At 45.5% G+C, this 24138-nt stretch overlaps 1 protein-coding gene across 4 annotated transcripts in view; it reads left to right on the top strand.

Annotated features, from left to right (window-relative positions):
• AOPEP (aminopeptidase O (putative)) overlaps positions 1-24138 on the top strand; it is a 359188-nt gene that overhangs the window by 206903 nt on the left and 128147 nt on the right. For all 4 annotated transcript variants that reach the window (XR_013994463.1, XM_081066804.1, XM_081066805.1 and 1 more), the window contains 2 exons: positions 4890-5079; positions 9028-9134. Coding sequence is in view for 3 of the 4 variants with exons in the window: in XM_081066804.1 (XP_080922930.1) it covers positions 4890-5079; positions 9028-9134 (297 nt within the window). In the remaining variant the exon portion in view is untranslated. The remainder of the gene's footprint in view (positions 1-4889; positions 5080-9027; positions 9135-24138) is intronic.

Genomic DNA, 24138 nt, shown 5'->3' on the forward strand with positions numbered 1-24138 from the left:
AGTGGAGCATGTCAGACAGAGAAACACAAATACCATATGATCTCACTTACATGTGGACTCTAATGAACAAAATAAGCAAACAAATAAAACAGAAACACACTCCTAGATAAGGAGAACATTTTGATGTTTGCCATTTGGAAAAGGGATTAAGAAGTATAAATTAGTTACAGAATAATCATGAGGATATAGGGTATAGTATAAGGAATATATTCAATAATATGATAACTTTGTATGGTGTCAGGTGGGTACTAGATATATTGAGGTGATCACCGCGTAAGTTATAAAAATGTCTAATCTCTATGTTGTACACCTGAAGCTAATATAATATTGTATGTCACTTTAATGGAAAAATAAAACAATTATGTAACAAAAACTTATTCTGAATAATGTTATCTTTTTCTCTTAAACTGAGATCCCCGTGTTGATCAGATGTAGTAAGTTTTTCCTTAAATTTTTAGAATTGGTTTCCACCTCAGACTGTTGAAAATCCCATATCCCCAAAAGAATATTTCCCCCATCTCCTAAGGCTGTAGTTTCTACACTTTGTGGCCACAGCAGGATGCCAGAGAGGGGAAAGGAAGGTGACTAGTGCCTAGGGAACAGTGTCAGAGCCAGAGGGGAACAGGGCCCTGCCAGGTCCTCCGGACCCTCCCCCACTTTGCCTTTGGGACAGAAGTGCATCCCCCATTACATCCAGGAGAGGGGGACTAAGGGATTTCATGGCAGCGATGAAGGGATGGGAGCTGAACATTTGACTTGAAGTGCTGGCATATATCACCTTCACAAGAAAAGAGAAGCTGTTCTGAGCCTAAGGGAGGGTAAGGCATTGTCCTCCCCTTCACATTGCCCAAGGCTGCTGGGCATCTACTTTTCTATTGTCTAAATTAAACTAGCAAATAATCAAGTCATGCAAACAATGGTTGCTTTCACATGATTATGGGAGCTTTAGAACTATCCAGTTTGACTTTGGCAGGAAAGGAGCCTCAGTTTCCCTCTTTCTTGGTTCTTCCTTTATAATGGGAAATTGGGCTCCATGTGTCATTGAAATTGTGTAAAACTGAACCCACAAGAAGTTCAAGCTTGATAAATATTAGTCTGTTTCCTGGACACTCCTTCCAGGGATCTGTATAAAAAGTGAATCTACTTCCCCTGAGGGGAATGGGATTTGCTCCGGTATAATGGGAGGGATTCTTGCCCTTAACCAAAAGCAATTTCCTGTCCTTGGTCCCACCCCACCCAGAACTGTCTCTGACCAGCTGAAGCAGGTGCTAAACAGCAAGATGGTCCACGCTGGTCACGTCTCCCTGGACAAAGCAGAAATAAATCACACGCCAGCCCCTGCTTAAGATCTGATGAAATTCTCCATTTCCGCTCCAAATTGAATTCCTCCCGAAGGATTGGAGCGGCTCCTGAGTAATGAAGGCACTCCTTCCTCCTCTGCTAGACGCATGTTTCAAATTAACAGACACAGCCTTCTAATCTGGGTGGGGAGGGAGCTATTCAGAACAGGCTTGAGAAACGATTTTCGGACCAGAAATGATATTTTTAATCTCAGAGGGGCAGGGCGGCCGTACCACGTGGCCTTTGTGGGGAGGCAGCCCAGCCGGTGGTCTCCTGGGAAAGAATGAGAACACGTGTCCTGCTGTCACTCTGTGCTGCGCCACCCCCCATCCCCCCACCCCACTCCCACCCCGTCCCCTCCTCATCCTCCTCTACCACTTGTAGTGAAAGAGAATTTATTATGGAGAATACAAGCAAGAGGGCTTCTGCTTTTTGAGTCGAAAATACAACTTTCCTGCCCATCTCTTATTTGGGCAAAATGATAAACTGTGATTTGAGAAAAAGAAGTTTTTAGGATGAAGATGTCATTGAAGCGATTATCTTCCATCCTCTGTAATGATGATGAATGGACAGTTGGCCATTTGTAGAGGCAGTTGACACAGGCTTTTTCAGGGGGAGGAAAAAGGAAACCCGTTTTCAAATGGGCCCCGTCAGAGTGAAGACTGATGACCTGTGGCTGATTACGACCATGAAAAGGGTTCTGAGAATGGGGACTGTGTGAGGAGCGCAGGGGTGAAACTTATAAATCAAGGTTAAGGTAGGGATAGAAAATTCTTAACTTTCATTCTGTTTTGAAATGTGGGCATGAAACAGATTATCTGTTGATAAAGGAATATTTAATATTACTCCTTGAAGTAAACTTAAGAGCATTAGACTTTTCTTCATTCACTGGTGAAAAAAGAAATTTAAAAATTCTACTTACCATGAGAAATTCTGATATTTAGTGTCAGAAGGAGAGGAGGAAATTCTCCTTGAAGGAAAATGCTATTGGTCCTACTATATTAGAATTTTGTTAACAATGTTTGAGAAAGGTTATCAAAACCTCACTCTGTTTTAATCTAGTTTTACAAAAGCATTTCCTTCATAAGGAAACATAACCCCAGAGCACCCCACAGGTGAAACCCAACCTTAGAGGGCAAACTCCGCAGCAGGAGGATTTGGGGTCTGGTTCTCAAGTGGAAAATTGCTCTTCAGGGAGAAGGTCATGTTTTCCACTGATACTAGGGTGGGTCATTTATAGCCAGTGAAACTCCCTTCCTTCCGATCTAGGAGGGTGTTGAAGCTTCAGTCTTTCTCAGAGGACAGTAGGAAATACATTTATCCCCGGCCAGAAAGAAAGCATTGAGGATGGGAAGTAGGAACTTAGGTGGGATTCCAGCAATGCCAGGGCCTGTCCTGAGCCCAGCCAGCAGGTTCCAGGGCCTGGCAGGTGGGGGAAGAGGCCTGGTGGAGTAGACAAAATGCTGGAAGGGAAAAATTAAAGGGCAGGGAAGCACAATGCTACCCCCCACACAGCTGCCTTTGTACATTCCTTCAGGCCCTCGCAGACTTTGATATTTGCATAAATGGGCCTTGGCTAGGCTCTCCCACTGGGACAAAACAGCTAGTGGGTCACCGAGGACAGGGCAGGCTTTTTCTTCAAGAACAGCCATCAGCTTGTGTAACCTTCCTGAGTGGAACGCAGGGGTCAGCCTTTTAGTGTCTAAGGATGGTGCACCGTCTGGGTCTCTGGCGGGCAGACCCCTCTGCGGCAGCCTTGTCTCTGAGCCTGTTTATAAGGCCTGATGTTACTTGTATTTTGTTTTAGCCAAAAGGGTGAAGTGCTGCCAACAGTATGTCTGGAATGTTATTTACTTGGTACATTTCTGTGGCTTTTCTTTGTAGCACTGCACATGCCAGAGCAAGGGGTCATTTACTTGAAAATGCCAGGTTGCACAGTTTGTCTTCTCTATGGGCGACTTTCTCAGTAAGAGGAAGTTTCGCTCTTGTGCCTCTCAGTTCCCTCCCTCCTCCTTTCCTCCATCCCTCTTTCCTTCCCTCCTTCCATCTCTTCGTTCCTCTTTTCCTTCCTTCCTTCCTTCCTTCCTTCCTTCCTTCCTTCCTTCCTTCCTTCCTTCCTTCCTTCCTTCCTTATTTTGTTCTGAGTTAGTGCTCTAAAGTACTGTTGGTGCCTGCTGCATTACGCCTCTGTGTCATAGATGCCCCCGATGCACTTTTAATATCTGGAGTTTCTGGTGGACTCTGCTGTGAGCCTGGCAGGTGCTTTTTCATTTGCGTGTCTGCCGTGTTATTATTTCATATAAAAGCTGTCTGTTTTGGCATACGACTCCCGTGATTGCAGTTGGGCTCTCTGAGCTGAATGGGTGATGTTGTGCAGTGGGAAATACAGGTGGGGTTTGCTCTACTGGTGGCCGCGTGGGCGGAGGAGGAATCTGCAAGCCGTCCTGGCTTGTGCAGAGCTGACACGATTGGTAACAAATGGCTTCTGAAGGAAGAAACCAGTGTGTACAGTTTCTTAATTTGGAAGGTTTCACAACTGTTTTTGTCCAATTGAGGGAGGAGAGATTTTTTGTTAAGAGCAAATTCTTCATTAATAAGACTGCAAACAAGTCCTGGAGAAATGCTGAAGGTGGAAGCATAGGAGGTATTCTGTTTACCTCTTCTCTCTTAGCCTCCCTCCCTCCTCCCATTGCGTCTGTGCATTTCTAATCATGGTATTTTGAGTTTTAAAACAAAGTATGGAAAATGAGATTAGATAAATCTCCTTGGCTGGTGCCAGCCCTGGAGCCGTTTGCACACCTGGGTGGGTTAACTCCCTTTCTCTCTCTCTCTCTCTCTCTCTCTCTCTCTCTCTCTCTCTCTCTCTCTCTCTCTCTGTGTGTCTCTCTCTCTCTCTCTGTCTCTCTCTGCATAATTTTCTTACGCCACGTGAACATGTAAGCATCTACAGATAGGAGATGATAGCATTGAAACGTTTGCCTTACAGAGACTCAACCTTTATCTAAGTCTCTTGGAAAAGTCACCCATCCATGGCACCTATTAGTTTAACTCTGAAACCAGCCCCAGTCTGAAATGGAAAATGTTGGGTTCCATTCTCCTCAGCCTTTCCTGTCCTTCTGCACGACTTCTCAATTTGTTCGTAAGCCACTCGGATTTTTGGCTGAAGGGTCTTCTTTGATCATCTCTCGACAGCATGGGCTTCACATTCTCACACCTGCTCTTCTTTTACAGTCCAGATTTCCGAGTAAATGCTTCCATTGCCTTGTAATTTCTTCAGTGTAAAACTGGGGTGCAGGTTACTGATTACAGGTAATAGCTGTTTGATGACGGAGACAACTGCTTGGCAGAAACGGCAACCTGAATCGCTGCCAGCAATGTAAACTGCCACTTTATGCATTTCTAAAAGCACCTGAGCTGCAAGCCTACGGGTCATGAGCTAGCACGCACATGATAATAACAGGCTCAGCGGCTGAGAACACTGCCCCGTGGGGCAGCCCCCCAGGACAGGCTCTAACAAGACTGTGTGTTGTCTCCCTCATTATCCACAGCCCACACATCGTGTTCCTCTCTCAGAGCACCTTGATTGGAAGGAGCCATCTCTGTGGGACCCGTCTCTGCCATGAAATTGCTCATGCCTGGTTTGGCCTAGCCATTGGGGCCCGTGACTGGACAGAAGAGTGGCTGAGTGAAGGATTTGCCACTCACTTGGAAGATGTGTTCTGGGCCAAAGCGCAGCAGGTAGGTTTAAAGTGACCCTAAGCATTTCCCTCCCTGGAGTCCAATTCTATTCATAGTATTCATTCAACAGACACGTCCTGAGTCCTTAGTACGCACCAGGTGCTGTTCTAGGAGAAAGGGGAGTCCCTGTGTCCCGTGGGGTTTGCAGTCTGGTGATAGGAGACAGAATGACAAACAAACGCATCTGTAGCGAGTCAGGGGGGACCATGAAGCCACATAATGATGGCAGAAGTGCTGTTTTAGAAGGTGCTAAGAGAAAGCATCTCTGAAAGGGGGACATTTGAGCCTAGGCTTGCAGAGAAGGTCATGCACTACTCAAGGTCATGTGACTCAAGCACTACGCCTTTGTGGTTCTGGCTGTGGACACATTGACTGTATTTTGCTATTTTTTATTCTTTTTTTAAGCAATGAGATTAAGTTAAATCGGGAGTCATAATCTCAGATGTCTGCTGGCAAGTGGTGCAGAATGGAGCCCGTGGTGTTCTAGATTAGGGGATGGTAAGGACGGTGGCCAACCAGCAGCCGTGCCTCCTCTCTGACCAACTGTCGTGTTGAAGGGAGTGCTCATGATAGCCTAGACGCTCTGTTTTTTTAAAGAAAGTTATAAATTTGGATTTGTATGTGAAATTTACTAATTTGAAAAATATGCAAAGTAAACATACCCAGGGGCCAGACCCAATCAACACATTCCCAGTACAACTTCTGCTGTAAAGAACTGGCCGCCAATTTAATGAGGATATAGCAGCTAAACTGCTTCCTGCTTATTTTCCAGTTCCTAATATTTGGTCATTTCTTTTCCCTATCTTCCCCATCCCTCACACATGACTATTGAACATTTTCTGAGGTTCCCACGTTTGTGCATACCTATTTGATTTTGTTCAAGTTCCTTCTGCCTGTTGAAATCCTATTAATTGTTCACCAGCCAGCTCAAGGTCACCTCTGGATAGCCCAGACCAATCATTCTGCTCACAATTTAATATTACTCTTCTAGAAACTTCGAACCACCACAGGGTTTGGTACTTACCTCTGTTTTCTCATTTTTTTTCCTTCTTCCTTCTCTCCTCACCTCTAGACTACGACCTCTTTCAAAGCAGAGCTACGTCTTACTCAGGCTCCCACCCCTGGAGAGCTAGCAGTGCAGACGTCTGTGTCCCCTGCCAGACAGAGTCCCATGAAGAGAGGCCACATGGCATATTCGGGAAAGGAGGCTGGGTTCAGGGCCTGACCAGGCTTGGGACAGCTCTGCTGTTTACCACCCTCCCTGGGCGTCAGTTTCCTCATTTGTAAAGTGGGTATGAGAATGGTTGCCCTTGCAGGGTGATGAGGCTAATGTGTAAATGAGGTTAACACAGTGCCTGACACACAGCAGGCGTTCAGGAACGGTTAAATAGGCTTCATACAAATGTGCCTCTGTCACCTTCTCTTCCCTGGGGTGCTTCCATCCTGAGACAATCAGATGTGTGCTATTCTTGGTAACTGTGAATGTATTTCAGGCATCTGATGATGACTTTTTCTGTCCTTTTGTCTCCTGCGTCCCCAGAGAGCACTGCTCCTCTGCCCTGCCCCGCCTGCACTTCCAGGGGTTGTTCCTGAGTCTCTTTGCAGGGGCCCCACCTCTAGCTGCTGTGAATGCGTCCATCCCCACTGACAGGCACAAAGCCGTCCTGGCTGCATCTCACAGCCGCACGCCTTCCGTGTGTCCATTCTATGCTCTGTCTGTGGGGATAGAAGGATGAATGAGACATAGCCCTGCTCTGAAAGAGGTCATAGTCCAATAGCAGAGATAAGAAAAGCACATAGTGGAAGGAAGAAGAAAATAAGTTAGAAACCAGGTAAACACCAAGTATTATACAAGTTCAAAGGCGGGAGAGGCCAGATCTGAGACAATCCAGAAAGTCTTATTGGAGGAGATGACTTCTGACTTGGGCTCAAAGGGAAAGTAAGAGCTGAGGTTTCTCTACCCCTTCTTTTTCTCTCACCTGGCATAGGGGACAGCCCCGCCCACCATCGTTCAAGGTGCATACAGTAACTCTCCAATATGTGAAAACACAAACACCCCAAGGCAAAGTGGCCATTGTAGAACCAGCCCCAAACTTGGGAATATTTCCACAGCACTTCTAGCACTCAGACTCCTCCCTTGAAGGCTGAGTGAGACTGAGCTGCTGCTGGTCCCTGACAAGTGTGCATAGCAGACCTTCCACACAGGAAAGGAGTGCTGCTCAGGGCAGGGAAGGGTGGGCCCCTCACAGGACTCTCCTGGGCAGCAACGGGCTGCCCCAGGGAAGAGGGCGTGAGGACCATTGGTCACTCTGCAGTACTGAGCATTAGCGAGCATGGCAGAGTTGGGGAGTAGGAAGTCAAGTAGGAACAAGGAGCTAGAAACCAGCGCTCCACTCGGAGTGGCATTCTGTAGGAGAAGTGAATTGAGTTAGCTGTGAGATTGGATCGTATAACTTGTCATCAACCAGGATAAAGGTCTAAACTCTTTCACAGGTGTCTTAATCAGCTCTGGCTGCCATAACAGAATAGTACAGGACTGAGAGGCTTAAGCCAACATTTGTTTTCTCACAGTTCTGGAGGCTGGAAGTCTAAGATCAAGGAGCAGTCAGGCTTGGTTTCTCTCTTCCCTGGCTTGGTGACGGCCACCTTCTCACTGTGTCCTCACATGGCCTTTCCTCTGTGCACATGTGGAGAAAGAGAGCTCTGGTGCCTCTTATCTCTTCTGTTAAGGACACCAGTCCTGTTGGATGGGGGCCCCACCCCTGTGACCTTAAGATCCTCAGTCACCTCTCTAAAGGCCCCGTTTCAGGTATAGGCACATTTGGGGTTAGAGCTTCAACTTGGGAATTTGGGGGCAGAGGGACGTCGCTCAGTTCATATCAACAGGACACACAGAGTGTTGATCACTTGGACTCTGCTGGCCTCTTTTCACCTCTGTCCCTCTCCAGTGGCAGCCTGCTCCTCACCTGACCACTTCCCTTGCCGTTCTCAAAACACTTCATGCTTTTTCCAGGTTTCACGAACCTTGCACGTGATTTCCCTTCTGAAATTCCTCCTCCCCTGGCTGACTGCTGCTTTTCCTGGCGACCAGCTCAGCCCCTCCTACCTTCTCAGGAAAGCCTTCTGACCACCCTGGTTGGCCAGGGGACACCCGGGTTCTTCCTTCACCTTCATCATTATGCTCTGATGTTAGTGTTCTTATTACCCACACACCCCCACCCCCGGCCTCCATGGGGTGTCCATATGTCCCCAGGCCTCGCAGAGACTCAGTAAATATCTGTTGAATGAACTACTAGAGACCTTTCATTTCCAGAAATGCCTCTAGATAACTGACATTTCCTTCCCCGTGGCTGTTCTGCTGCCCTCCCTTAACGAGACTATAGCCATGGAACCTGGTGGGCACATCCAGTGACAGTGGCTGATTGTGTCAGGTAGGGCAGGGTGCGGTGGCCTTCCCCTTCGTGCAGAGCGAGCCCAGGCAGTGCACTGTTTCTGGTTAGATGCAAACAGAATCATCTGGGCTGTATTAGCAGGCTCCACTGTAAACAGCCCTTAACAAAACTGAGGGCTGGGAAAATGGGAGGTAAGTGGAAGGACCTTCCCCACCCTGTGCAGAAAGACAAAGCAGGAAAGGGCTGGATGGAACCACCGTGAAAATGGCCCCCCAGGGAAGCCTGTTCTCTCCAGGGCCAGGTAGGGGGAGGTTCTGGGACCAGGGGGCTCCTCCCAAACAGGCAGCAGGAGAGCGAGCAGCTGGTTCTTTGTGGGAGGACCTGAGGCCCCTCTGGCCCCTGACTTTTCTGAGGGGCACAGGGTGCTGCAGGGAGGCTGTCTGCGCCATCGTCCCTGAAACAAAGCCAGCTGCTCCGCCGGGGGCTCTGACCTTGCACGAGGACAACAGTGACTGTGTTTTGTGCACATGTGTTTGTGTGTCTGTGGCCCAAGCAGCTGGCCCCCCACGAGGCCCGGGAGCAGCAGGAACTGCGGGCTTCCCTGCGCTGGCGTCGCCTACAGGACGAGGTGCGGAGCTCCCCGGAGGAGATGCAGGTGTTGAGGTAAAGAGCCATGCGACCCCTTTACCTGGGCTGCTCTCTCACCCACTCCTCCTTCCCTGCTACACACACCCAGGCCCTGCATTAAATATGCTGTTTCCTTTCGAAATTAAATTGGACTGGATTACTCATCCTCCCAGGGACGTGATTGTTATGTTTTAAGTCTTTCAGGGTGCGGGTTTGGATTTGCCTTCTGACATTTTCCTGGTGTCTCTATTCAGGAAAACAACTAGCCAAGGTCATTTCCCGGACCAAATTCTTCCTTTGAAGTTCTACTAGTCACTCCATGTGGTGGCTGTGGACTGGGAGAAGCTTGCGTTTGGTAGCCTGGCAGACAGTAACCCTTTAAAGCCAATGGGGGAAGAAAAACCTTTAGGAAAATATTGATTCCTAAGTGTTTAGTAGTAACAGATGTTTGTGTCAATGGGGCCTTTTGTTCTGCTAAGTCCCCCCAGGAGGCCATCCTGTGGGAGGATTCTAGTCCCAGCTCTTTCCTTTTGTTTTCAGAGTGTCTTGCAGCACTTGTTGGGTTACTTCTTGCGATTTTTCCATTTTTGTCCCTCTCTGCTTTGCTCGTTTTCTTCACTTCTCTGAATAGTTGTTTATCTGAAACCTGGAGCCTAGGCCCCAGGAGCACTGTGGTTGCTATGGCAACAGAAGCTTTCATCCTGCCTGCCACCTCTTGACTAGAGCCAAGTGTTTGGAATCTGCAATCAGACAGGTGGGAAGGCAGCCATCGGGAATCATCTCCACTTTAGATGGCAACCCTGAAGGCCCGTCCACCTCCTGGGCAGAAGCCTGCCTAAAACGGTTCTGTGTTGTCTCTGTTTTTAAGTAAATACCCCCACTCTGCAGTGACTGCCCACTGAGGTCCAAGTCAGGGAACTGCTGAGCCCAGCCTGACTCCAGAGGCCGGCGGGCGCTTTTGTGCAGCATGGCAGCGCGAGGTGGCCGGTCTTCCCACGGAGAAGCAGGCCGCTCTCTCTCACACTAGCTGCTGCCATCAGTGCTGACTCATCTATTGTTCAGGAGAGCCAGAGCCCAGAGCACTGCGTCCCCACCCAGTGTCACTCATCGAGCACCTCTGTTCACTCACCTAGTGGGATGGCCACACCCACGATCGCCGTGGGCAGGGGCCCTGCTCTCTCTCTCGAAGCTTCCACTTAGCGGGGACCCTGTTTTGTGTACAGCTAGTTGCAGGTGGTGAGCAGAGGCACGAAGGAAACATGGTGGTTTATAGTGAGGAGGTTGGGGAATGCCTCTCTCTGAGGAGCACGAAGGCCCCCAGGCAGGCAAGACCTTGGCTCGCAGGTGCACAGGGACAGAGAAGAGGGTAGTGTAGCCAGAAGGGCAGGGAGAGAGGCAGGAGCCAGGTCTCCAGCCTTCTTCCACGTGCAGTGGAAGGCGCCCAGGGCCTCTAGCAGAAGCAGAGAATGCTCACGATCTGTCTGGTGGTTTTAGGGTGTTGCTCTGGCTGTGGTGTGAGATGGACCGCAGGCAGCACACGGAAAGCGAGGAGAAGGGTTAGAACATTGTGGTCGTCCATGAAAGACGTCCTGGTGGTGGCAGTGACACACTCAAGAAGCACACCTAGTTGAGACATGTTTTGGCAGTGGGACTGGCAGGTCTTTGGTCGATTGAATGCAGAAAAGAGGGAAATGAGTGTCCAGAGTGATTTCTAGGCTTTTGACTTGAACAGGTGGGTAGATAGATGGTGATGCCATTTGGTGAGATGGCACAGACTTTGAGAAGAGCAAGCTTGGGAGAGAAAAATAAAGATTCCAGTTTTGCATGGATTAAGTTTGAGATGCCAAATAGCTATTCAAAATTGAGAGCTCAGTAGGGTCTACAAGTCAGAAGCTCATTGGCGAAATTGGAACGTTTGGCCCATAATACTTAAAATTCTGAATACATTGAAATCACCAGGAAGAGAGGAAAGTGAGAGAAGAGGTTGGGAGGAAGTTGAGGGGCCAGCAGAGGAGATGGGGAAATCAGTGTAGAGGAAATCCAGGCACTGGGGCTCCTGGAAGCCAGGGAAGAAAGTCAGGAAGGTGGGAGTGCTGTGTTGGATGCTCCTGAGAGTGTTTAAAAGGGAGGGAGGAAAGGGACCTTTGGGTTGGACCACATAAAGACATGACCTTGACATGTATGCATTTATTCATGAGTGCTTGAGAAGGAAGCCAGATTGAAGTGGGTGGAAGAGTGGATGGGCGGTCAGGAAGTAGAGACAGTGAGTATGGACTTGGTGTGGGAAGTTGTGCTCAGAAGGAAGCAGATGAAGGTCAGAGAGGTTTGTTTTAGGGTGGCTGATGCAGGCGCATGCTTAGGGATGACTGTGTAACTGCTAATCCTGTCACCTCTCAAGACTCATTTTCTCCATCCCCACGTCTCTAAGTCCCTCTGATGCCTCCACCTCTGCGTGACCCAGAACTTTAGTGGGGGAAGGGCATTCCAATTAACATTAGTTGATGAAATGTGCTTCCCGCTCATAAGCAGTCCACCTTTACACCAGGAAGTCAGTACACAGCTGAGGAGAGCCTTATCTTTGGCCTCCACGGAGCTTTGTCAGCCCAGCTTTTGGTGGCCTAGAGCTTTTCCTTCGTGTATGGAGCCAGGAGAAAGAATCCACTATTTTTAGACCTCTGTGCTAGAAGACTTATTATGTCATTTGTTTTTCTTTGTCTTAGTATTCTGAAATTGTATTTGCCTAAATTAGGACTAACCATGAAATGACTGCATTTCAAAGACTTGTTGCACATCATTCCAGAAAATATTGTTATCAGATGCGCTTACAATGAAGAGGAAATGTTTCTGAGCCTGCCCCGAATTATATGGTCTAGGTGTAGTTTACTCCCATCTCTTAGTATTCTCCCTTAAATGGGCACAGAGAACCTAGAAATTACAGAAAGTGAAAGGAAGAACCAGGGTTGTAAAAATTTGTTCTCAGATTTTGTTTTGTATTAATATGCAATAAGACCTTGGGAAAGAAGTCTCTTCAAATAATACAGCGATCTGGGGTGGCCGCTTAGCTCAGTTGGCTAGAGCGCAATGCTCTTAACAACAAGTTTGCTGGTTCGATCCCCACATGGGCCACTGTGAGCTGCGCCCTCCACAACTAGATTGAAACAACTACTTGACTTGGAGCTGAGGGGTCCTGGAAAAATACACTTAAAATAAGATTTTAAAAAAAGGTTTTTTAAAAAAAAGCCTGCCTTAAAAAAAAATTAAAATAATAATAATAATAATAATAATAATATAGTGATCTAAGATTTTAGCAGTCTCGGTTTGTGCCTTGATCCTTTCTCCAGGTTGTCAGGTGCAACTGATACTTCTCTTACCCATCTTTACAGCGGCTTTCAACGTGGTTGACCACTCCCTCCTAAAAACACTGTTTTCTCTTGGCTTCTGTGTGCCACACTCTCCTGGATTTCCTTCTGTATATTTCGCTCGCCAGTTCTTCCTCACCTCCCCTGCTGACTATTTCAGATTTTCACTGAGATGACTCAGGGTTCAGAAGGACTGAATATGGTGTCTGACATCACACAGCTGATAAACAGCAGAGTGGGGCTTGAAACTATGCTCCTTTCTCTGCACCATCTCCCACCTTCAAAGAGCTGGATGTCTCATTTAGTTGCATTAAAATAGAAATACTCCCTGTATCTTGAACTGAGAAAGGTTGGGGTAAAAGAAGTATTCTGGATCAAGTATCTTTGTCTTTTTACAAATGAGAGCGTGTGTCTGATTTTTTTCCCGTAGATATCAGGAAACAAGAAAGCTCAACATTGCTTGGTTATGCATACTGGAGTATTAACAAACTGAGAAGAGAAAAACTAAAATTTTGTTGGGCTGACTTGCGGATTTCATCAATTTATAAGAACTGTTTTCCACTTGTACCTTCCCCACATCCAGTGCTGAATCATGGCTCTCATCAAATGCATCTTAGATCGACGACCGGGTTTCAGGTTTCCTTTGGTTACAATAGTTCGAGTGTTTCACGTTCTGCTAGCCTCCTCCGCCGTCCTTGTCTGGGGAGCCTGTAATGTAGCTGCAGGCTGTTGAGGTATGGCGATTGCTCATAGTTCCAGAATACTAGGGGTCACATTACTGACCTTGTGCCTTTTGTCATTTGTTAATTATTAAAGATGGCTCTCCCGTAGGCGAGACCTCCGTGGCTCTCTGCAGGCTCTCCCTCACCTCGCCGCGGCCCTGGGCAGAGCTGTGCACTGGACCAAGCCTGATCACACTAGCCTCCGATGCCCTTCCTGGCCGCCATGTCTTCACGTTGTCCTGTTGGCCCCCCAATCCCCTCTGCGCCCCACCCTAAAAGCTTCCATCTTGACCAGTGCAGCAGTCCTGACTCCTGCCAAGGAAGATGCTGGGGGGCTTCTGAAAGGCTCTGGGGCCTTTGTCTCTAGGGCACAGCCAGATTTCGGCATCTTCTCTCTGAGTGCGTTTAGATAATCTGACAGGCTGGTGGGATGTGGGAGCTACAGAGGCGGGGTCACAAGAAATCTCTGCTGGTTTTTATTGTTTGTGATTTATTATCACACTTCTTTTTTTCTGAATTCATTGTTAAAGTCAGGCTTGTGCCGAGAAAAACATTAAAATATATCACATTGATGAGACTCTGACAAGCCCAGAGTCTGATGTGGCTTTCTCGTAGCTAGCTGCTGCCTCCCAGGCGATACAATTCTAGAGAAACGCAGACCTCTTTTCCTACCTTCCTTATGAATGTCTCACCCCTTGGTCACAAAGACATACCATAACAATAAGGAAGAAACCCTGTGTGCAGCTCTGTCCATAGCCAAAATGAAATGTGCGTGACACGAGTTCTGTGAGTTTGCGCCAGGCCTAAGTACTGTGTATTCCATTTAAAACAGGAAGACTTTTCAAATTAGAAGCGCTTGTGTAAACCTTCTCTAACATGCATGAAGTTTTCACCTCTAAAGTTTTTCTCAAAATTTTTATTTCTAATCCTTAAAGAACATAGCAATCTTTTCCCACCCACGTGTGGGAACACATCCATTCGCAGCCACAAGTCTGCCTCAGGGAGAAGCTCCCCACCTTCAAAAGTCCCTTGCTGCTACCACCCCCCCACCTCTCCACTCCCAGCCCACTGGTTCAGTCTTCTTTGCTGCTCCTCCATCCTGGGGCCTGAGAGCTCCCCAGCGTTCTGACCTCTTTCTCCACTGCCCTGAATAAATCTTTTCACTCTTTCTTGGATGGCTCCCTTTTCCATGGCCTTTGGTGTTTATTCCAGACTTTCCTTACTTTCCCTTCCTTCTTTTGCTTCCTGCCCCACAGGGAAAACTGAGGCCATCAGCCTGTTGTCCCTTCAGTTCTATACACACATGAGCCTCCCCTCCACCTCTCAGATGCCTGAGACCCAACCTATCAAGTCTTCATCCAGTTCAAGATACAATTCTAATTCCAGAGGTGGAACTAGAAATGAGTGTGCCTTGACACAGATCCTAGAACATAGGTATATATAGAACATATATATTGAAAACCATGAGGAAGAAGGGAAGGGAGGACCCACACACCCAGAGAGAATGACACGCATCACTTTGGACCAGGGACGAGGCCATGAGTCTGTCATCACCAGATTCTGTAAATATGTTTCAAGTCCTATCTTATTCAAATCCTCTGCTTTGTTTGATACCACCAATAGCTCTTGCTTTCTGGGAGTTGCTGTCACCTGGCTGTCACAGCAACCCCTCTTCTGGTTCTCCTTGTCCCCCGTGCTGTCCTTCCTCCATTTCCTTCTCGGTCTGCTCTTCGACTGCCTGCCTCTCCAGAGCTGGTGTCCCTAGGGGGCTGCCTTCTTGGCTGTATATCCTTCTGGAGTGGTCTCATTCATACCCCCTGTCTTAGGTGAGGTTCCCCAGAATCAGACCCTCAGGTAAGATTCATGTGACAGAGATTATTAGGAAGTGTTCCCAGGAGGGGAAAACAGAAGGGGAAGTAGAAGTGAGCAGGAAGGAAGGAGACCACGCTGGGGTGCCATGATACCAAGTCAGGTCACACAGGATTGCTCTGGAGGCAGTGTGGGTCATCCTCAGAGTTGTCCCATCAGCAGCAAGGGCCCAGAGTGTGGAGACCCCTGCCCCTGTTGCCGTTGTCTGTGAGATGTCCATTCCCAGTACTTCCAGCTTTTGTGTTCACAGGCAACACAGGCTCTGGGAACCTGAAGGCCACGTCTGACAAAGAGTTACAGAGAACATGCCAAGAGCCGATATGCACACAGATGGTGGAAGTCCCATGAGATACGAGTGGGGCCTGGGCGCTGCTGGCCACACCTGCCTGTGCCGGGGGCTCCCAGGTCTCCAGCCAGCCCAGCCCAGCCCAGCTCTCTCACAGACATCAGATTTGAATGCTTAACTGCTCCTTTGACATCATCTCTTCCTGGCTGCCCTACAGGCTTCTCACACTGGTAATCCCCTCTCTCCACCCCATCTGCTCACCGCTTCTAGTGTTGAACTCATAGGTAGAAGCCTGGGTGTCTTCCAGCTTCTCCCTCTCCTTCTCCCCTCCCCTGGGAGGAGTGAAGCCGTCACTGTGAATTCATCTTGTAAGAATTTTTCAGTTCTCAACCCCTAACACTACTGTCTCTCTGTTTAGCACTTAATGGCTTGTGGCCACCAATCCAACAGCCTCCTAATTGTTTTTTTCTGCCTCTGGGCTTGCCCCATCAAATCCATCTTCCTCACTTCCACGGGGGCGCTCTACTTAAAACACCTTGTGATTCTCCCACCCCCTTGCCTAAAACCTTCCAAAAGTTCCCATCCCCTCGACTCCAGCTCCAATTAATAGAGCAGTCAAGGCCCCACACACCATCACTCCTATCTGTTTTTGCAGTTTTTTCTCTTGCTGTTCTTTCCTTTCCCCTCTAGCCACTCCAAGCAGTTCATAGAACCCTACAGCATTAGATTGCCATGGCTGCCATAACAAAAATACCATAGACAGACAGGTATGTGACTTAAACAACAGAAATTATTATCTTTTTTTTTTTTTTTGTAGTTCTAGAGGCTAAAAGTCCAATGTCAAGATGTCAGCGGGTTTGGTTTCTTCTGAGGCTTCTCTCCTTGGCTTGCAGATGTTCGCCTTCATGCTGTGGCCACACATGGTCTGTTCTCTGTGTGCCTGCATTCCTGGTGTCTCTTTATATGTCCTAATCTCCTCCTCTTATAAGGCTCACTCCAGGACTCATTTTAAGTTAGTTACCTCTTTAAAGGCCCTATCTGCAAACATAGTCACATTCTGAAGTATTGGGTTGAGAAGAGATATAATTCAGCCCATAACACCTACCGTCTGCCTGTTCTTTCTTACTGCCTTGCCTATTTTCATGTTAACTGTATTTAGAGTATCCTTCCCTTGTTGCATGACTCCAAATTCTCACCCCTGCCTTCCTAAAGTCTCAGGCCTTACCCTGAAAAGATAAGCTGGTGACCCACTTCTGTACCCCCTAAATGCTCTGGTTGTGTCTCTATCCCTGATCATACTACATTATTTGATAATTATCTTTAGAATGGGCCATTATTAAATTGCCAATTTGGAACCAATTTTTAACCTACAAAAACAGCAATTTTATATGTTCTGACTTAGTCCATCTCTCTTCCGACCCATCAGCCTCTTGAACCTGAGGACTATGTCTGCTTTAGTGCTGTGGACCACAGTTCTGGGCACCGAGTGGGTACTTGATAAACGCTGAAGAGATGAATGTGGTCGACAACGTGATCTCTGTCCCTATGGTTCTCTCCATTATTTGGAGAGTTGAAATAGTGGTGACAGGATACTAGTAGGTAGACAAGTCCTCAGAGTTCTAAGAACTGAGAGTTTACCACTGGCAGGTTTAGTTTAGGAGGGGTCCTTGGGAAGGTGCGCGGCTCGAGCTTGGATGATAAGAAAGGACAGCACTGAGACTGGTAAGGAGATAGAGGGAAGGAAACTCAATGCGCAAAGCCTGGCAGGGTAAACAGTGATGTGATGGTGGAAATAGGCATTAAATGAGAATGAGTTTGCTGGAGAGGATAGCCATTAAGAACCTATGAGACTAAGTAATGGAGTTTTTTAGATGCCAAATTTAAGGGTTTGCATGTGACTGTCCCGGCAATGGGGAGCTATTTTCAGTTCCAAGAATGACTTAATAAAAATGGAGTTCTGGGAAGATGACCCAGACTTTGAGATGACACCTGATCAGAGACAGAGTCTGAATGTCAGATGGGATTAGGTGGCTGTTTCAGGAACCCAGGCCTGAGTTTAGAAGAGCCTGGAATCCACTTCATTGTTGGCCTGAGGCTCTAAGTGAGTTGCTCATTTGGGGCTATTCAAAACTGACTGAAATGTCCATACATCTTCAGAGGAGTCTTCTAATGATGTGACGTAAAGCTATTCCAGACTGCAGATAAGGACTGACCCACGGAAGGCACAGGTTGGATAAGTGGGCTTTGTGAAATGTGTCATGACTTTGAACAGAGTGAAACGCAGCAATCCCAGGCCGAGGCCTGGTCGATCCTGCCTCATTTTAGAGAACTTGTCTGAGGATGTGGGCCTGAGCTCTCTCCAGAGCGTCTCAGTCTTCAGTCTCAGCCCAGGGGAGCAGTATAGGGTTTGTAAGAATAACCCTAGAAGCCCAACTGCCTGGACTCGAGTCCACTTCTGACTCCACTACACACTCTGTGACCTTGAGAGAGTTACACAACCACACTGAGCTTTAGTCTCCTCTATAAAACAGTTTCTACCTTAAAAGTGAGTGTGAGGAATCCATGTGGTAAATATGTGCAAATCATTTAGAACACTTGTTTTAGGTTGAATCACAGGATATTGCCATTTGGTACAACTAAGATGGCTGAGTATTGTCAATTCCCTATTATTCAATCTATAGTAAATCCTCAACACACGTTAGATACTATCATCTAGTCCCTCTGGCACCTGGTAAATGTTTACCCTAGAAGTGACAGAGGACACGAGAACGCAGCCCCTCTAGCCAGCCCAGTTTCCCTCCCAGCTTATAGTTTCTTCACCCCGCCTCGTCCCCTTTTCTCCCCAAAGCTCTGAGCTGTGCCAGCTACCTTGTCACTGCTGCCACTCTCCCCTGGTGACTACAAAGGGCGTCCTATTCCTGGCTCTTTACCAACCAGGGCCTGCAAACACCTACCTTTCCTCCTGACAAACTTGGCTGACGTGTTCAAAAAGTAAATTTTACTAAGAAATTGAGAGGATATTTTTTTAAAAGGTACAAGAATGCGTGGTTACAAATGAAAAGGATGAGATTAAAAGCAAAAACAAACTGAAAAAAAATTGAATGTTAAACAAAGATGTTCAAACGGATAGCTTGAGGAAAGAATTCAATCAGCAATGTTTCTAAGAAACATAGGCTCCTCATACCCTCCATACTTGGGGTCTAATCTCTCCAGAAGTCCACCCTGCTGTCCCCTCTGGCTCTGCTTTGTAAAGCTCCTCTAGCTTCTGTGCAGAATCTGACCACAGCCCTGAGAAGAAAGAGTTCTTGCCTCTGTGGGCTTCGGAGCTCTTACCCGAGCTCCCAGCACCAGCACTGGCCTGGGCAGTTTCTAAAGTCTCTACATCTGTCTCTTGGAATTCCTGCCCTCCACCCTCCGTCTCTCAGGCCTGGGATCCCCCCACCCCATTCTCTCTGTCCGGGTTTCTTTATTTGAACCACAAACACTAGCCAGCTAGCTGTGTAGTACACCGTTTCTCCCCTTTCGTGACAGGAGGCTGCTATACCTGTGCCAGCATTTTCAGAAAAACTGCAGGGGTCTTAGCCAGCCAGAAACAGACTCTGCCCTTTCCTGTTTCCAAGGCCAGCTCCACCCCCCTGAGCTGCCCACTCAGTTCCTGTTTCCTGTTGGAGGGACACCCTCAGCTATTACTTCTTTAACTCAGCAAAGATGACAGACATGTCCTGAATAATTGAACTCAAATAACCCTCCCTGTTCATTTTTCTAGACTGTTCCCTGGTTACTCACCACTCAGGTATTTCTAACGGAGGGATAGAATTCTCGATAGGCCCCTAATTACATACTTACTGTACAGGGTGTTTCAATTTTGCAATAAGATTTAGTAGGGGTTGTGTGTTTTTTAATATAGAAAAATTTAAGTTAAGAAATAAAGCACTTTATAATCACTGCTTAATTAACCATGATTTTTTTAAAAAAATAAAAGTACGAAACAGGAAAATTCAAACAGTTTAGAAAGGTATAAAATTCCACCTCCACCACCGTAGTCCTCACCCTAAGAACATCACTGCTAGCATTTTCTTATGAATCCTGCAGAAAACAAGTTTTATAAGTGTAGATGCTTACTTTTCTGTGTGTTACTGCCTTGTGTGGCACTGATTCCCTGTAGTGCTATTTGCCTATGAAATATTTCCCTAAAAAATAATTGATATACTTAAACCAATCTATAATAGTTCCCTCTCTTTTTGCCTCTCCTCTAAGGATATCTCATGTACTCAGCCAGCCCTAGCACTATGTACATTACATTCTTGGCTATTTTATGTTAGTTTCCTACTCAGAAAAACTCTTATGCAGTGAGTGCTTTCTTATGTAATCCTAAATTGACTTTGTTCTACAAAGTATTTGCTTACCCCCCACACCCCTCACATAGTTTGTGTTTCGGCTAATGGTTTTGACCTAGAATAGCTGACAAAAACTGTGACAAGTATTTGTCGGGATCTGCTGCAAGGACATGAAAAAAGGCTATCCTACTAACATGGTATAATCCAGTTTTATAGGGGCTACATCCCATTTCAAGTCCGTGGTTGAAGAGAGAAAGAATTAAAAAAGGGGAGAGTACTTCTGTTCAACATTATACTGGAGGTTCTAGCCAAGACAATTAGGCAAGAAAGTGAAATAAAAGGCATCTGGGTTGGAAAGGAAGACGTAAATCTCTTTTTTCAGATGACATGATCATATATATAGAAAATCCTCAGGAATCCTGCCGCCTGCCCCCCCCCCAATAAACTATTAGAACTAGTAAACAATTCAGTAAGGTTGCAGGATACAACATCAATAAACAAAAGTCAGTTGTGTTTCTATACATTAGTTATAAATAATCTGAAAATGAAGTTAAGAAAAATTCATTTATAATAACATCAAAAAATGATAAAATGCTGAGGGATACATTTAACAAAGGAAGTGCAACACATATACTGGACACTGCAGAACATTGTTGAAAGACATTAAAGAATTAAATAAATGGCAAGACATCTTATGTTCATGAATTGAAAGACTTAAGATTGTGAAAATGGCCATACTCCTTAAACTGATCTATGGATCCACTGTAAGCCCTGTCAAAATTTCAGCTGACCATTTTTTTTTTTTTGCAGAAGTAAACAAGCTGATCCTAAAATTCATACAGAAGTTCAAGGGACCTAGAATAGCCAAAACAATCTTTAAGCAGAATAACAAAGGTTGAGGACTCACACTTCTCAATTTCAATACTTACTACAAAGCTACAGTAATCAAGACAGCGTGATACTGGCATAAGGACAAAAATATAGATCAGTGGGATAAAATGGAAAGTCTGCAAACAAACCCTTCCGTTTATGATCACTTTGACAAGGGTGCCAGGATCATTCAATGGGGGAAAGAATAGTCTTTTCAACAAATGATCATGGGACAGCTGGATATCCACATGTAGAAGAATGAAGTTAGACCCTCTGCTTCATACCACATACAAAAATTAGCTCAACATGGATCAAAGTCCTAACTGTAGGAGCTAAAACTATTGAACTATTAGGGAAAAAAACATAGGTGTAAATCTTCATGATCTTGGATTAGGCAGCAGTTTCTTAGGTGTGACACCTAAAGCGCAAGCAAGCAAAGGGAAAACCAGTAAGTTGGACTTCACCAAAACTTTTGTATTTCAAAGGACCCCATCAAGAAAGTGAAAATACAACCCACAGAATGGGAGGAAATATATCTGAGGGACTTGTATCTAGGATATATAATGAAGTAAGACTTCAACATATAGTTCAACAATAAAAAGACAAATAACCAAGTTTAAAAATGGGCAAAGGATCTAAATAAACATTTCTCCAAAGAATATATACAAATGGCCAAGAAGCACATACAAAGATGCTTGACATTGTTATCCTCATAGACTGTTGGTGGGAATGTAAAATGGTACAGCTTCTTTGGAAAATAATCTGGGAGGGCCTCAGAAGGCTAAACATAGAGTTACCATACAACCCAGCAACTCCACTCCTGGGGATGTATCCAAGAGAAGTGAAAACATAAGGCCACGCAAAAACATGTACTCAAATGTTCATGGAAACATTATTTTTTCTTTATTTTTTAAATTAATTTTTATTGAGGTAACTAACATTAGTTAGTGTATTACATAATTTTGAGGTGTACAACATTCTAATTTGATATCTATATACTCTATTGCACGCTCTCCATCAAAAGTCTAGTTTTCTTCTGTTATCATATATTTGACCCCCTTTATCCATTTCACTCTCCCCCCAACTCTTACCCCCACCATTCTGTTGTCTGTATCTGAGTTTGTTATTCTTTTGTTTTGTTTGTTACTTTTTTGTTTTATGTTTCACATGTGAATGAAATCATATGGTTTTTGTCCTTTTCCATCTGACTTATTTCCCTTAGCAAAATACCCTCAAAATCCATCCATGTTGTCACAAATGGCAGTATTTCATCTTTTTTATGGATGAGTAATATTCTATTGTATGTATGTATATATACACATATATACCACATCTTGCTTATCCATTTATCTTTCAGTGTACACTTAGGTTATTTCCATATTTTTGCTATTGTAAATAATGCTGCAGGCAACATAAGAGTACATACATCTTTGTGAGTTACTGTTTTCCTATTCTAGAAACATTATTCTTAATAGCTAAAAAGTGAAAACTAATGTCCATCAACAGATAAATGGATAAATAAATATCTATGCAATGGAATATTAGTTAGCCATAAAAGGAATGAAGTACTGATGTGTACTACATTAATGGACAAATCTTGAAAACATTATGCTAAGAGAAAGAAGCCAGACACAAAAGGCCACATATTGTATGATTCCTTTTATCTCAAAAATTCAGAATAGGCAAATCCACAGAGACAGAAAGTAGATTCATGGTTCTCAGGGGCTGGGGAGAGAGAGGGGAAAATGGTATGATAGCCAGTAGGTATGGGGTTTCTTTTTGGGGTGATAAAAGTGTTCTGGAATTAGGTACTGGTAATGGTTGCGTAACCTTGTGAATATACTAAAAACCACTGAATTGTACATTTTTTTAAATGGTGAATTTTATGGTATGAATTATATCTTAATTTTTTAAGAATGAAAGGAACTGATGGAAATCACTGATGTTCTCTAACATCTCATAACATCACCGTAGCCGTAGTGGGGTTGACCAGCAATTGCCTGAAGGAGAGATGGAAGAAGAAATTATGGCAGGAGGCATCTGGTGTCCTCAGGGCATTGGATGCCATCCAACAGGTCATTGTTAGTCCCGATGCCAGGGAGACATCTCCGTAGTGTCTGTGGTGTAACAACCCCACAAAGAGATGGTTCCCTCCCAAGAAAGCGCCCCACAAGTACAAGTATCTGTACATAAGTGTGTGTGTGTGTGTGTGTGTGTGTGTTTCACCTCATTCCATTTTTCACCTCCACCTTCCATTTTTCTTTTAATGATACAATCCTGACTATTCTGTTCACAACACATGTAGGTCTTTTTTTTTTTTCAATTGCTGCAGAATATCCCAGGATATGAACATTTCATAAGTAACTGTCTAATCACTTGTTAACCATTGGACTTTTTGGTAATTTCGGTGATTTCTTGTTTTTTGCATTCACAAGCAGTGCTATGGTGAATGGTCTTACACTTATTGTTAGTGCATAGAATATTAAATAATAAGACCTAAATAGTACACAGTTGCCCACAAGACTGAGAAGGGAGCTGCTCTCCCAACTACTCATCCTGCTTTACATCTTGGTGTATGTTGGGCTTCAAACCCAGGCAAGCCCTGCACCCCCTGCCACCCTCCACCCAGAAAGGAAAGAAAGTCCTTCCCAAGCTCCCACGGACCATCTGCTCCTCTTTGAGTCATAAGACGAGACGAGCCTTCCCATATCTCAGCACACAGCACCACACATGCTGTTCAAAACGTGCTTCTCGCCTCCCTTGTAAAATGAAACTGGTGTTTGTCTCATTTGCCTCTTTCTGGGATCAAGTCATGGGTGTTTTTTTTTTGTTTTCGGGGTTTTTTTGACGCAGTACAAGAAAGTTTTCCATTTTTATCCTTTCTACGTTTGCTTCCTGTAATTTTCAGGTTCTCTCTATTCCTGTGTTCTGAATGTGTAGCCGACTGGCAGCCTGTGTTTTGTTATGATCACCTTCGCCCTTACTAGCGTGGGAGGCCCCTTCTAAACTGGCTAATGAGGATACCAGTTCAGGTGTATTGTACATGCACCTCTGTTTGCTCCAGAATACACTTTCGCCCAGAATACAACCCCTGTAAAAGGATAATGAAAGCCTTGTATTGCTTGGCTCCTGTACTCTTAAGCTAAATCTGTCCCCAAATATATGTGGTTCAGTAAAATTCAGTTAAGCTTCCTCTAATTCATTTACGTTTCTTTTTGTTTTGTTTTGTTTTTAAATCAAAATCACCCTTGATGCTGATTTAGCAAGGCCAAGGCTACAGAGCAAACCTATTGACTCCCCTCTGCAGAATAATGTCTTACTTCTAAATACTGTAGCTTAAACATATTCCAGGTTATTCTGTCTCCTAAAATCATAGAATACTAGGATCAGAAAGGGCCTTCAGTGTGATTTTGCTTAACCCCTCATACTCCTGACAGATAGCCACCCAGCTTCTGCCTACCTGCTTCCAAGATCCAGGTCTCATTGCTCCAACAAGCAGCAGCAGCCGTGTGGGACAGCCCGTCCTAGAATGGTTTCCTTAGCTCAGGGCAGGAGCTGCCTCCCGCCAAGGGCTGCCTGGCCTCCAGAGTCGCACAG

This window comes from Rhinolophus hipposideros, assembly GCF_964194185.1.
Source record: "Rhinolophus hipposideros genome assembly, chromosome: 11".
Classification (NCBI taxonomy): Eukaryota; Metazoa; Chordata; class Mammalia; order Chiroptera; family Rhinolophidae; genus Rhinolophus; species Rhinolophus hipposideros.